At 53.0% G+C, this 15,351-nt stretch overlaps 3 protein-coding genes across 3 annotated transcripts; 1 reads left to right on the forward strand and 2 right to left on the reverse strand.

The window, feature by feature from the left end:
- Positions 1-2,499: 2,499 nt before the first annotated feature.
- Positions 2,500-7,467, reverse strand: G647_03250 (uncharacterized protein; the record flags this gene model as incomplete). Its single annotated transcript, XM_008727596.1, has 1 exon — positions 2,500-7,467. One exon carries the CDS (start codon positions 7,465-7,467, stop codon positions 2,500-2,502), a length of 4,968 nt encoding a protein of 1,655 aa, XP_008725818.1.
- A 710-nt stretch (positions 7,468-8,177) lies between these two features.
- Positions 8,178-9,257, forward strand: G647_03251 (uncharacterized protein; the record flags this gene model as incomplete). Its single annotated transcript, XM_008727597.1, has 2 exons — positions 8,178-8,322; positions 8,371-9,257. The coding sequence occupies 2 exons, from the start codon at positions 8,178-8,180 to the stop codon at positions 9,255-9,257; spliced, it is 1,032 nt and encodes a 343-aa protein (XP_008725819.1).
- A 4,475-nt stretch (positions 9,258-13,732) lies between these two features.
- On the reverse strand, positions 13,733-14,508 carry G647_03252 (uncharacterized protein; the record flags this gene model as incomplete). Its single annotated transcript, XM_008727598.1, has 2 exons — positions 13,733-14,380; positions 14,431-14,508. The coding sequence occupies 2 exons, from the start codon at positions 14,506-14,508 to the stop codon at positions 13,733-13,735; spliced, it is 726 nt and encodes a 241-aa protein (XP_008725820.1).
- Positions 14,509-15,351: the final 843 nt, after the last annotated feature.

The following is a 15,351-nucleotide window of genomic DNA, read 5'->3' on the forward strand; positions in this document are numbered from 1 at the left end:
AGCTGTGCCGTGGTGGAATGACGATCGGGCATGAATGAGGCCTTGGTGGATTATCGCCGATTGTCGAGCGTCGATCTCCCTTGCTTGATGTTGTCACAGACCCTGAGCTGCTGCTGGGTGTGACATCCGTCCCTTGGGGACCCTGGCAGGGGCCGTCGGGCGGGTACCAATGACATACGTGGCACGGCGGGTAAGCGAGGGCGAGCAATACCGGGTGGGTGAGATCAATATTTTGGCGAGCATCGTTGGCAAGTTACAAGTACGAATAAGAGAGTGTAGAGTGCGTAACTGATGTGCTTCTGAAGCTGAGAAGCGACGGTCGCAGCTTGTTTGCCGCGCCGTACTCGTCTGCGTATGCTGACTCAATGGCCCGCCGTTGCTTGCGCGGCTGTTTCCCACGTGCCCACCAATCGGTGAAGAGAGTAACCCGTTCTCGTTCGTGCATGTTTTGTTTATAGCGCAGGCTGAGGAGAACCAGATGTGCTGGCATCTGCCGAAAGCAATATCCGCTACTGATATCAATCATATCCTCCATGTAGGGCTTCTTGTGCACTCGGTGCTCTATGGTCTCTCTGGCAGACCGGGTTGAGGGACCTTCGCAAGTACAGGTACTGTACACTCATGCAAGGCAACCAAACTTGTCCTCATTCAGACGTGGCAGCCCAGCCTTATGAACAACATGAATTCAAGCGGAACAACTTCTGGACGCACTATCGTAGTTGCTTTCCAGCCTGCCAAGTGCTAATATTGAGAAGTATTCGTTGTGGTCATTCGGGATGGCTTCCATCACCACCACCATCACCACCACCACTCCTCCCACAGCGACAAATTCTCATGCTTTGTCTTCTAACCAACTAGTCACTCCTTCTTCATCAGCACTGCACCAGATTTCCATTCAAATGTCACCTGCGGCGGCGACAGGCACGAGCAGCCCTCCATCCCCAGCCAGCAATGGTCCGCCAGCCATGAATACGAGTCAGCGCCCAAGCACTCAACGACCACCAAATGCGCGGCAAGGCCTCTTTAGCAATGTCTTTCCCACCACCCTGCTTCCCAAGACGGTCAACTGGACTAAATGCATCTTCAACGGAGCAATGACCGTGTTATCCATCATGGGAGTCGTGTTTGCCGTATACCAGACGTTGATGTCGTCTTGGACTGCGCGGAAAGACTTTCGCGATGACTGCTTCAACCAGCTAGTGAGTGGTGAAAACCCTATATTCCCAGTAACCTTTTCGCCCAGCCCACAGATACGTAGCAATTTTTCGGCAATTGGAGTTCAACGGGCGATGAGGTGGTAGCGAACGGACTCGACTCCCCACCCCAGTTCCCTGGACTGCCTTTGACAAAGCGAGGGGCTTTGAAAGCTCATCAAGCCCTCCTAGCGATACCTCTGACTTCAGACGACGATGAAGTATGGCTCATAGTCCTCACCGCCTTGACAATGACCATGTACAGCCGCGCCTGCATAGGAATTATTTCTCAAATTCCCAGCCGATCGAAACGACCCCGGTATTCGACGTTCCATAGGCTCCTGGCCCATCTCGACGAGCTCCTGGCCCATCTCGACGAGCTCCTGGCCCATCTCGACGAGCTCCTGGCCCATCTCGACGAGCTCCTGGCCCATCTCGACCCAGTCAAGGGATTGCTTTGGATCATCGAGTCCGTGTTATTATTTGCCACAGTGCTGATTTTGGACGTCAGATCGCTATCCACCCAGACCTCGTTAATTCCACACGTCGCAATGACTTTGTTGTTTGCCGCGAGGCTGTGTGAGGACTGTCTCCTGCTTTACCTGGAATCGCGGTATCGGTCAGAAAAGGCAGGATGCAGAGCGGTCGTTGAAGACGAAATGAGCCTACGCACACATCACACCTTGTCGCGGCCTAGAACCTCCACAACCCTAATGGCTTGCACCCATGGCTCACTGCTGCATCTCGGCCCCTTCTACATTGTGGATTATTGTGATGAGCCAGGCGCAGCGGCCGTTCTGGTCATGACAGCGGCGACAGCCGTAGCCGTCTTGGGACGATCGGAAGGTCTTGGAAAGCGCAAATGGGAGTGGTCCGGTTTCTGTCCGATTGAGTGTCGAGTGTTAGTTCCTGTTGAAAAAAAACTATGTAAGAGCGGGAACATCTAGAGCAGCACAACACCCATTGACGGCAGGTTGCTCTCAACACTCTACAACCGAAGTTGAGGATTTGGTGTGCAATCACACAAATGGATGACTGGCCGGAGCCTGGCATGGCGTACAATACTTGGTTGACTTTCTTCATATATTCGGGGGGTATCTTAATATCCTCAACTTCGGTACGAGGACTTTTGTCCTCTATACCATAATCTATGATTAACGCTTAGGCTGACCCAACAACCATATAACCAAGCAGTGTCACAGCCTTCAAGCTACAGTATGCACATTTCACCTGCGTTATGTCTCCTGATCTGTGGCAGGGTATATTGCACCTCAAGCGCTCACACACACCAAGAAAAACCGGCCCGTCAGATATCAACGCGTTCTTCTTCGCCCTCTCCGTCCGCAGCAAAGTAGCTCTGATCAATCTTCAAGATCCACTCCACCTTCTGACTCTCACTTCTCGCGGCGAACAGAAACGTATTCTGCTCGCCGTAGACGGCGAAAACGTGCGCCAAGCCATGGATCTCACTCCCCGTCCGTCTGTGGCCTGGAGTCCGGAGCTCCGAGGATTCACCACTCGATATGCTCGACCCCCCACCGCCAAGAAGGCGCTTAAAGTCAGGATCATGATCGATCCTCGCGTGCGTGAGATTGATCGCGTTGATGCCCTCGCCATCGGGCACCGAGTGGATGTGCAGGTAGGGAGGACGGAGGTCGACGAACCGGCGCTTCCACTGCATAGTCGCCGCGTGCGAGGCCGAGGGGTCGTACGTTTCGGACGGCATGAGAAGATGGCCTGACTTGAGAGAGACGGGGTTCTTAGGCACGTAGCTGACGGTCGCTTGGTAGCGTGTCGAAGGTGGGTGGGAAGGGCTTGGTGCTGGCTGCGGAGGAGAAGGTTGAGTGTGACTGGCGTCGTTGTCGTCGAAGATGGGATTCTTCATCTCCGGACTTGGTTTCTGCCAGAGGGTGACAAATTTGCGGAGGAGCTCTTCTTCGTGCGGATCCATTGTGGAGGGTGACGCCGCGCGAGACCGTTGAGCCCTGCTGACGCTCAGCTTGCGCAGACCTAGCGTTGCTTTGGCGGACTCGATGTCCTGTAGTTGTCTCCTCTTCCGGCGTGCAATCAAGTAGTCCTTGACCAGGGAAATACCTCTGGGCTGCCAATTGCCGAGGTGTTCCTCGCCATTGATATAATTCTTCGATGTGTCAAGACGCCACAGATCAGCCGCCCGCTTGGCACTGACCGGTCGTACCACAATCGAGAACAGGCCGTCTGTGGAATGGGTAATCCGTGTTTGGCTCCAGAACGATTTGAACATCGACTGCGGACGGACATAAGAGCGAGGAAGGATCTGCAGTTGTTGGGCAATGACAAAAGTCATGGGATGGTCCTGGCCAAGGCGGTTCGAGATGATATCCCACCGCAGAGAAATTTGGACTCGGGAGTTTTCATGCGTAGCGCGGTCCAGAAGCAGGGATTTGTGCAGTGAGCTGTCCCACTGTCCCACGATGGTGATGTTTGAGGTGCCGTCGGCATTATCCTTGATCATCGGTTCTTGAATCTGTTTCAGAGGTATGTCTGGTGTGATGGAACCGATGTCGACAATGCGTCCAGACCCATCGATGAGGTGCACTTCCCCCACCCGTAGGTTCTTAAGATCATCCCACGGGAGGCCTTCGGTCAGTACGTGAGTGAGGTTGACCGAGATACGACGCTGCAGGCCCTGGTGTAGTTGGAATGCTCCAATATCATTGGCGTTATTCTGTATCAATTCCACTGGCATATATTGGCCGGTTTCCGCCAATTCAAGAAACTGGATCTTTGCAAAGACGTCGTGTCGTTCTTCAAGACTGTACTCGGCCTCGGATATCCGGGGAGCGGGCTGCTGATCACGTGGTTGCTCGTTCATTTCCCGGAGCTCGTCCCAGCTGATCAATTTGTCAAGATGAGTTGAGCTGACTTGAGCAAAGATCGAAATTTTCAATACAGCCGATTTCTCTCCGGATCGCTGGACGCTCAAGTTGTGTATGCTTTCGAACCTTACCGGTCCGTCACCGAAGCCGTGAATGGGCTGGGTTGTTGCCACACTCCCGTCTTCAGTCCCCAACACCGTCATCTGAGCATGTACTTGAGTACCTTCATGCTCTGCAAATCCCACAAGATCCCGCATGACAATGTTGAACTTGATAGTGGAAGGCGGAGATTCCGCTAAAGAGGGTTCCAGGGACATCCGAACCTTGCCGATGATCTGCCTCGTCGAGGGTGAGGATATCTCAACCACAAAATCTTGGACTCTTGTCTCAAAGACGGCGGTAAGGGGAATGCTGCCATCACCGATCAGCGAAAACAGTGGCTGATCAGAATCGCGAAATGGGTTGTCCATTCTGAAATGCTGCAAATATTCTGGCTGATCCTTGTACTGGTGCATTTGGCGCATTTTGGCCACCCGTTCTCTCAGCTTCCCCAAAGACCACAGATGAATGCAGCTGAGCTGATGATTGATGACTCGGACAGCCAGACACGGCTTTCGAGCACTGGCGAGAGCATCGTCATCGTCTCCAGAGATATCGTGGAGGATGAGATCGTACGAAGAGCCACGTTCCTCACCGGAGTCCAGAATCACAAATTGAAAATTGGCGTTTTGATCCAGCAGTTTGCTCATGACCTGAGCTTCCTTCAAAAGGCCGGCATTTTGCAGAACTGCCTCCGCTATCAGGATGTAGTTCCTCTGTTGCCATTTCTCGACAACGTTTCGGGCGATTGCTATCTCGGACGCTTCCAGGGGTAAGAATCCAGCAGGAGTCCTTGAAGCCTCTCGAATCCTAACGTCGTGGTCCATCTTCTTGATCTGCTCCTCGTATGCCTCTTTCTGTTTCCGAAGCTCTTCTTGGAACGCCACCTTTGCTCGCTCTAATTCTTGCTGCATCTGCGTAGCCTGGTCTACCTGCTCGGCTTCCTTAGCCGCCTCTTCGTCGGCATCTCTCCTTTCTTCTTCGGCCTTTTGTTGCTCCTGCTGCTGATTCTCAAACTCATTTGGTGTCATGGTCGGCTCACCATCTTCTTGAGACCCGCTGTGCGCAGAAGGAGTCCCGGGCAACGTCAGCGCGGTATCAAGCGAAAAGTTGTCCATAGTCCCATTTGACATGTACTTGTCTCTGACAAGGAAGGAGCTGAGATCGTCCGAGTCATCCTCTTGTTCCAGAAGCTTGTTGTCGGAGCGGCCACGTCGTTCTTCCCGTGCTCGTTGGATGTTCTCAAAGAGGCTGTCCAACTCCTCGTTTGAGAGTTGGGTGATTTTGGGGTCGGTACCAAGGAGCGCCCCGGCGGCTTCTCGTCGTGCAAAAAACCAATCAGATTCCCGGTTGCTACCTAATCCGGGTGACTGGGCGCGACTCGAGTCACCGTCCCATTCGGAACCCGCAGCACTCCAGCTCCGTTCGTGTCCGGGGCGGAACGGTGTTGGTGTCGGTGAACCAAGCTGGCTGGGGGTAATAGAATGGCGTAGCAGGCTTCTTTCGGCTCGTTCAGCTTTTGCCTCCAGGGGGTTGTTAAACCTGAATATGTGAAAATCTCCTAGGATGATTCGGTTACCGGTCCTGAGCCTTCGTGGTTTGTCGACGCGGACACCATTGACCATGACGGCGGCTCCCTCGACTGGGATAATCGTGACCACGTTGTCGACATTCTCTAGTTTGCAATGGTGCTCTAGAATTTTGGAGCCATTGAGCCTGATTTCGGAAGCTTCGGAGGAATCAACATTTCCCACCGTTGTGATACCGGGCTTCAGGTTATAGACCAGACACTCAGCCAGCAATGGGTCATCGCTAAGGTTGACCAAGTGAGGCATCTTCTTCGGGGTGCTCATACCCACATTGCCCTTTTCGATGCTAATGCCCAACTCTTCTAGAGCTGCTTCCCGCTCTTTGTGGATTTCTTCTGTCTTTGCCAGCTTTTCTTCCCAGGTCTGGTTGAGGTCGGTGTATAACTTCTCACTCTGGCTCAATTGGTCCATGATCTCTGCCTTGCTGACCCGTTTGACCGAGCCATCTGTGTGAACAATTGAAACCATTTGTTTCTCAAGTGGAGTACCTTCGGGATACACCTCCTCCGTCCCTCCTGCGGCGGCAGTCCCTCCAAGCTGGCTCCTGAGTTTGGCAAGCTCTTCTTTGAGTTCGCGGATCATGCGCGCGTTCGGATCCTCATTGATGACGGCATGATTCTTAATCCTCTTGGCCGAGTCAGCATATCGAAGCGTGCTTAGCGTTTCCTCGAAGTTGATATCTGCCGGAGAGATGGCAGCAATCATGGCTGTCATGCTATTGCCTCCAAGTGAATCCTTCAGGAGCCAGGTGAGAACCGAGTCTCGATACGGGACTTTTAAGCCTTTTTTGCCAGATGACAGGTCTGCTAGGGCTGCAATGACTCGACCAAGAGTCGACAGCGACCTGTTGATCTCTGCACCTTCCTTCAATCGCGCACCGGTCGCACCTGTTGAAGTCGCGCGCTCTGAACCGGCCAAATCGACCAAACTGATTTTTGCAACCTTTTCCGTGTCCATGTTCGTTTCGGCATCATGGCGTTTCTGTGTGAGAGTGAGGGTGAAGACGGCATGAGAGCGACTAGACGTTTCATTCATGTTCGTGGCTGCAACTGTCCTGGCCTTATTGCCCTCGTCCATGAGGTTTTCAATCTCACTGAACGAGCGCACAGCCAATTTCGCGAGGTCTTCGACGTAAGGACCAGTCGAGGGATGTTCTCTGACCCGAAGGTTGCCCTTGGTGCTCGGGTTGAGCAAGTCGCGGACCCGCTCATTATAGATCTCAAGGTACGAGACTTCGACAGTACAGGTGAGGTGGGGATCGGATTGCATCCCATTAATCCGTTCGAACATGTCCCGACAAATCCGTGGGATGACACCAGCCTCCTCACCATAGCCCATCATGCTGTAGGATTTTCCGGAGCCCGTCTGGCCATACGCGAAGATGCAGTTGTTGTAACCCTGAAAGGCGTTGTCGAGCAACGGGACTCCCAGGTCATTGAACACATTGTCTTGACCAGCATAGTTCGGGTCTGCCTTGTTAAACGACCAGTACGATTTGTCGAATTTGAAGGTCCGCTGAGCACTTGCACCGTCTTTTCCACCCTTCCGAAGCCGGTCTTCCGCGTCTGGTGGAGGTTGCAGAACGGTCTGTGCCTGCTGCATCTGGACGATACATTTTGCATTGCGCTCGATCTCGCGATTATTGAAGGGTCGCACTCGAACCACGACCTTGATGTTGCCGCCTCCCCCGCCTCCCCCTCCTCCACCGATACCGCCCGTTGGCGCCATGGTTGTACCAATGTTATAAGTGTGGTATTGCGTGTGTTTTCACCATCGTCTGTGTCGGCGGGGGAGGAAACAACTCGCTCGTCGGGTCGTTGTCGCCACGCGCGAGACGTGATTGAACTCGAGGACAGTGTACTCGGGCAACAAGTCTGGCTGGTGTATACGCATTGACGGGCGTTATGACTTCTGTCTGCCGGTGTTGAGGTTTGTTTGATTGAGGAGCGTGTCGCGTTGGGATCAGCGCAGGCGTGAAAGTGGATGCGTTTGATGGTTGAGGGATGCCTAGTTGGGAAGTCAAGCCGAGCAGGGGAGCCTTGAATATCATGGGGCTCAGGCACGCGCAGGGAGTCCAGGTGCCCCCAGGCTCTAAATTGGGGGCCGCTGCGCCCGAAATGCAGCCCTGGGGCTTCTTGACTAAGCTAGTAGGGCTCCGCCTGGAATCCACTTTGGCCATTCCAAGATTCGTTCCGCATGCGTGCGTCATTTGTATCAATAACTGATGAACCAGCAAAACAACGGGCAGCTTCGTCGTCTTTTGTTACTTCGTCCTCGTTATTACTCGCGACAACCTTCTATATACCGAACCAAGATACGAACACGGACCGCAATTGTATCATGACGTTGACAAGAACGGTCAGACGATATACCCGTGTGATTCTGTAGAACCAGCAGCCAACATGTTCCTGTGCCTGTGGCGCATGATCTAGACAAACATGGCCACCTCGTACACGACCAGGAATGGGCGAACTGCCAAGCGAGGGCTCTTTTCTGAAGGTGTCTGGCTCTGCGACTGCGAACCCCGGCTGCCTGCGGACAAGTTCCAGACCAAGCAAGGGACCAAGAATCATGGAAGGTGGTGTATGTGTCGAATCGAGGAATTCTAACCTCCTATTGACCAACCCACAGTCTATACCTGCCAGAAGCCTCAGAACAAGCGGTGCGGCTTCTTTCTGTGGACCGACGAAGCCAAGATCCGTGAAGAAGCCGCCGTGCTCAGCAACACACGCTCAGAGCCGAATGCTCCTGTCACACCTAAGACGCCGCAGAAACAGACCTCGATCGCCGAATTTCCTACGCCACAGACGAAGACCAACTATGCACAAACAAAACCTGCGGAAAGAGCTGACCAGATAGGGATATCTGGGCATTTCGAGCCCGAAGAGAGTTTTGAATGGTCTTCCAGCGATGACGAGGAATTGCTCAAAGCCGAACAAGAAGCTCTGCAAATTACACCGTTCGATAAACCCCGGAAGACCCCTCGAACAGATGGTCTCACATCTCCCGGGAAGAGGACCTTGTCTGGGTCGCCGGCTCGGGCTGTTAGGAGTGATGAAATATGGCCTCTGAGCGATGATGTTTTCACCACTCCGAGCACGTCCCAAAAGTCATATGGCCCCGGACTGCTCTCGCCTTCAAATACTCCAGCTTCCAGACTGATCCAGAGCGGAACTGGGCCATCCGAAGCCGAGCCTTCTTCGCTTGCCGCCGAAGCGCTCAGCATACTGAGAAGCTCAGACGCGCAAATCAGCTCGTGGGTCGAAGCTCAACTCGTGGACCTTCTCAACAAGTACGACCTCCGGACGCAAGGAATCATCAAGGGCAGGGACATCACCCGGTTAGCTGTCCAGACTAAGGACAGGAAGATTGCAGAAATGCAAGCCCGCATTTCTGCACTAGAGGCAGAAAAGGAAACAAACAGAAGAGTCATATCTCACTTGAAAATGGACATCGCTACTTCGCCGAAGAGAGGTAAAGGCAGGGGTATGCTCCCTGCACGTCGATCAGAGGTCTGACCTGTCCAAAGCGCAAGAAGTGCATCGGGACAGGAAGCTCCAAAGTTCTTCTGCCGACCCGAAAGCCTTCCGAGTGCCACACCCTCCCTTATGCGTGGCAGGCTCTATCCCGTTCAACCGCTAGCGGCTCTCATAACAAGAGCATAGGACTGACTGGAGACCCGCAGCGAACAATCCTACTTATGTGTACCTGCAGGCGTTGGTTGTTGAACTGACTACTGCGAGTTGCTCGTGGACGACATGCTAAATAAGTCGACAGTCTTTTCGCTGCCAGGAGCTGCCAGACCAACAAAACTCACTGGCAGACAAGGTTGTTTGTCTGGCTGCATCAATCACACTTGAATACACAGCCCTGACAAGGGTAACAAGTTGGAATTGTTCGACCCTCAGGTGTTGATACGACCTAGGAACCAGCTCAAATATGTTGGGCTTGTTCCCCATGGACTCGAGAATGGGAAGCCGACATCGACCAAGCATATCGATCGGTGGTTGAGGATTGATATCACAGCTTTATGCTTGATCATGTGGCGCCCGACAGCGTACACGCGCGACGTTGCCAACGCACAGTACTCCGTACGTGGACGGATATCTTTGCAGGTTAAACGAGGGCTCGGCCAAAATCGTCCTGGTCTGTCACGTATGCCGCTGCGAAGAGTCCACCACAACAGCGGCCCTTTGGGATCACAGCAAGCGGCCAGTCGCTATTGCGCTGTGCCGCACTGATCTCCCCGTCGAACAGTCTCTTAATGACTGGACATGGCTCTGGACGTCCGTCTTAGTGATAGGCGGTCTCCTGGAAATTTCTGCTTCATCGTCACCATACTTCTACCCAGTAATTATCTGGGAACTATGTATGCTTGGATGATGAGGACATTCGAGTTGCAGTCGGTAGCTATCGGTGTGCCTCCATCTGCACCCGGTACGATAGTTCACTCTGTGGTGTGCCTGACTTCGCTTATGCTGAACATGCATCGAAGCGACCTTAACAAGTTCAAATTTGTGGCTCGGCGAAGACTTCGTCCGTCGTGACTTGCCCTGCATTTCCTCCACTGCCGCGCAATCCCAAACAGGATGCTCTGCAACTTCTGGATTTCGCCAGTGGATGGATCAAGGTGTTCTTCCTTTCACTGCCCTGTAAAACATGATGTCTGACCTACTCCCCTTCCTCTTTGGGAGTTTGAGCTCCAGAAAATCGAACCCTCTAGCCCTCCATCGACTTGCATGTTCCACACTGGTGACGTCCTCACACGAGCATGGCAACTTGCCCCGATCACATACCGATATACCTGTGTGGGATGCTTTCGACAGCTGTGTAATTACCCAGACATTGAAGTGCTAACAAGTGGACACACGGCTGGGCAACCATCGAGGTAAGTCTCCGGCCAACAAGGCTTGTGGATTGCTCCCAGGCACTTCTGCCACCGTCAAGCTGCACTACAGTAGGCAATGTGGCCTTGGAGCCGGCGACCGCAACAAGAACGGTGAGACCTTTGTCGCTGCCGATGCATCCCCGACTCTCGTCTAGGCATTAATTGGGGCAGGACCACAACACCACCAGCACCGTGCAGGCCAGATTGAGAGCTACTGTATCAAGGCACGCGACACAACAATCCGGAAGTCGCCCGGTCAAAAGAACACGTACCAGTAACGCACATTGTCCGGAAAATCCCAACGAGGCAGGGCACTGAATATTGGTCCCTCCATACGAGTTACGAGTTACACGGTACACCTCCGACGCTCCTCACAAATGCCGACCCACTATCCCGATCAAGTCCGTATGCAGGTCCCCCCACCCTCTTTTCCATCAAGGGATCACGGATCGGCAGAGACGATAGCCACATGGCTCACACACCATCACAGACGCAGACCCTGTTTCCGCGTGTCTCATACGAACTACTGGGTACTTAGCCAACAGAGCGACAAGGGCCCTGAACAGGAGTCGCACAACACGCGCAACTCCTCAGCAAAGCAAGCGCAATCAGTTTTGCGTGCGAACTTGAACAAACACCAGGTTGGTCACGCAACGGGTGAGTACTGTACTGCAGAGGAATATGGGGCCGCGTGGGAGAAACATGGCGCGGATAAATTTTCCGCGCCATCAATCACCTCCCAGTTGTATGTGGGCATGTCTCGAACTCGGTGGACGGACGCACATGCAAATACGAAGTACTGCAATGCGACTTGTGATGTTCAACAAAGACATTCGGTAAATTCTATCTGTTCGGCCTGCATAATGGGCCGTGATTCGAGAAATTCAAAAGGTCTCATTGAAAGCTCAGGTCACCAATTTAGTTCCTTTCGTTTAGTGTCTCTGTCCCCGTCCCCGTCCCCGTCCCCGTCGCCCAGACGCATGTGGTCTCTCAGAGCTCGCGCAGGACATGATTCGAAGCCTATCCTCGAAACTTCCCGGGAGGTCACACTACTGGGACCTCAACCAGAGAGAAGGGAAGGGCCGGGACTCACTCCACACTTCCTACTGTAGGCATTCGCAACGGCCCAACCAAGTAGGTGGGGACACCAGCCTTGGCACCACCGCCGAGAGCGCTGCCAGTGCAAGTGCAAGTGCAAATGCGAATTCGTTACGGAGTACTGTAGAGGCATACACGAAACACAAGGCTGCATAATGACGGGCTGCATGTCCTCTTTGTGACTGAACAAGTGAGACGTAGGTCTGGCGTCACTTTGTGTAGATGTCGGAATTTCAACGAAGTGAATCGGGTACCTAGGTACGGAGTGCGTTGTCCTCGGTCCTTCGTGTTCAAGCTACACAGGACGGAATACCGAGTGCATGTGGCGCTGGCCCAACGAGTCATGTCCTAATGAATGCTGGCGACCTGACTCGTCGTTGATCGACTGTGACTGTACCCGTACCCGAGGTACGGAGTACAGGACTCCGAAATACTTCGTACTCGTAGAGAGGAATGCGAAAGGCTAGGTACCTGACCTACTCAGTAGCCACATGAGCCGTGCAATTCATCGAGTTCTCATGCCTGATATGTACATACCTGGTTCCTGGATCCTTGACCTTAAAACACATCTGCACATACTCCGTACTATTACATCACATCATCTCATTTGACTCTCACCTGAAACTAGGTAGACCGTCCAGTGCGTGCATTGTTGAGACCATACCTACATTAGTATCCAGTACATGTGTTGCATGCTTTCATACCTGATGTTCGCGTGGAAGAGAAGGTGAAAGTTGATTGAAAGTCAAAGTCAAAGGGGAAGGGCAATGATGGGAGCATGGGACACCCAAGTCCTGAAGTTTCACGTCTCGAGCTCAACGACTAGCTGGGATTCATCGATACTCTTTCTTGCTAATTGCTCGATTTCTCCTCATCTTCTTTACTTCCTTGCGCTCCCCTGCCACTCTGACGCGGGTGCTGACAAGAAACTCCGGGAAATACGAGGTGGAGCAGGGTTTTGAGTAAAGAACCGGGCAATCCAAGTCGCTTGATAGCATTGAGTTAATGTTGGCTTGCGCGACCTTCGACTTGAGACACGCATGGCCTCTCCTTATTTTCGGATCTCTAGTTTATGTTAGGTCTTTTATCTAGCTCTGTCTGGGGCACCCCGGACGCGGGTTCGCATTGTTGCCTGGCTCAAGCCTGGCCTCCAGCCGCTGACACCGGCACAAATTCCTGTTCCCTGATACTCCGACTAGTCCATACCCCCGTCCTGAATAGTCCCGTGCGGAATTTCCGAGGTCTGAATGCTACCGACAGGAATCAACGCTCTGCTGCACGCATGCCGACTTTGGCGCAGTTCCGGTGGTCTCAACGGCAGTGGATTGCTTTAGTGTTTCAACAAGCAAGCCGCACCGCATCTGTCGTAGTTCCTCCCAGCCAGGTCGCGGACTGAGTCCAAATGTCATGCCGTCCTTGTGCCGCCGCACAACCACACATCGACCCAAAAGGCAGTCACCGTCATAGTGGGCCGCTGCAATCTGCGGACCCTCTACCCCAGAAAGCTGCGGGCCGCCGTTCCCGAGGGATGCAGGTCGCTTCAGGCTGGGCAGCAAAGAGAAAATTTCTTCACACCACTTCTAGGCTCCCGAAGTACCAACTGTGACATATCATACATTTTGGATGTCGTGTTGTAGACTCTCAGAGCTCACTGCTTTCTGTAATGAAAACGTATTCTGTCCGAGAACAAAACAGCTCCTGGGAAGAAGAACAGTCCCAGGCCAAGATGAGCGGTGAAAGTCGCCACTTTGTCCAAGGTAGATTGCTCAAGGGTCTGGGAAATATCGTGCCAGTTCGACATGCGGAGGATAGTTCAAGGGATGGGACTTGCATGGTGATGGTTCTGTCCACGTGCATAATGGAGTAACATCGAGCGGTCGGAGCATATCAAGCTCGGTGACAACCGAAGTTTAGAGCCACAGAAGTGTCGCTAGCGCCTGGAAACACCTCTCGATCATCAATTCATGTGCAGCAGCGACCCCGGACATTGCTGAATGCTTGGCAAGTTCATAAAATCACACATTTGCTGCTACGCTTTTTGGTGTGTTCGCGGTAAATGCGTTGGTGGTCCGAGTCGTAATTGTTTCGCGGACCCGGCTGTGGGCCGTAGTTTGTGCCCTTCCGGTCGACGGGCTTCATAGGTGACTGCCGTTGCCTTCTCAGCTGCCGTACAACGTCATAAAAGGCCTTTTCGACGTTGATGCAGTTTTTGGCAGAAGCCTCGACAAATTCGCAACCAAGGTCTTTCGCTAGAGCTAGGCCCTCTTGCGCTGAGACCTCGCGTTCGTGATGCTGGTCGCTCTTGTTGCCAACCAGCATAATAGGAACCGGACCGGTATATATGGGCTGGCCAGTCATTTGTGCAGGCAAGTAGCTTGCGCCAGTAGGCGAATTTGGGTGTCCCGACTCCTTGACCCGCTGTACCTGGGAATAGAATTTCTGGATTCTTGTAAAAGAGTTTCTGGAGGTGATACTGTAGACAAGGATAAACCCTTCGCCGTCTCGGATCCACTGGTCGCGAAGCGCAGTATATTCTTCTTGCCCAGCAGTGTCAAGAACTTCAAGCATGCAAGCCTGTTGATCAATCATGACTTGCTTCCGATAAGAGTCTTCAATGGTAGGATCGTAGGTCTCGACAAAGTGGTTCAAGCATAACTGCAGACCAATAAGCAGGCAGCGAACGCAAGGGATGCAGCACCACAAACCTGAATTGTCAAAGCTGTCTTCCCGACACCGCCATCTCCAAGCACCACCAATTTATATAATGTCATTTTGCCCGACATGGTGAGTGGCCGGTCCTCAAAGTCAGCGACGGGTACCTGAAACCTTGTGCTCCCAAAGGTCGTCTCACAAAGCTCTCAACGAGACCGAAGGATGAGATTGATACATCCGCTTGTGGAGGCAGGCGCAGACGCGTTCAGTGATCAAGCGATGCAACTGAAGTCTCCGACTGCGAAGCGTGCGTGCTTCTAGACCTCGACAGAACCAATATCACTAGTGGCCCACTCGAAACAAGACAACTCAAAGCGTCCAGCTAGGGAGACCGTTGAACTATTTTCTGGATCTTATTTCCCCTCCTATTGAGTCTGGATCTCAGAGCCAGGATGGTGACAGTGAACAAAGCACTGCCGCAGTGCGAAAGGTGGTCGTTTGCGGCGGCACGACCAAAGGAACGGATCGGCGAACAATATTTCCCAGGCAGTAATGCAAGGCACGGGCGAGTTGAGCAGGGATCGGAATCAGTGGAGGATGCTCGATGGTCGGGTCGATCAATCGACGGTATTGAGACGCAGGGGAGAATAATGATCGTTGGGTGAGGAGGCCGGCCCTGGGAGGATCAAGTCGAAGATCAGTCTCTGCAGTTCGGGGTATTTTGAGGGGATTTGCATGCGAACCTTGTCAGTCTGCCCTGTTTGCCAGCGACTGCCTGATGCCAATGTTGCCCTCACGGACGATCTGTCGGGGTAATTGTGCACGAGGATTGAAGGCTTCAAGGGACTTCGCGAGAAGGAGGAATTCTCGGAGTCCAACGCTGCTCTTCTCGACAATATTACCACTCCGTGAAAATTAGTTCCTTCGATGGCAACCTCAGGATGACATGGGATACGACCAATAACGGGCGAGCC

The sequence above is a fragment of the Cladophialophora carrionii genome (genome assembly GCF_000365165.1).
Source record: "Cladophialophora carrionii CBS 160.54 unplaced genomic scaffold supercont1.2, whole genome shotgun sequence".
NCBI lineage: Eukaryota > Fungi > Ascomycota > Eurotiomycetes > Chaetothyriales > Herpotrichiellaceae > Cladophialophora > Cladophialophora carrionii.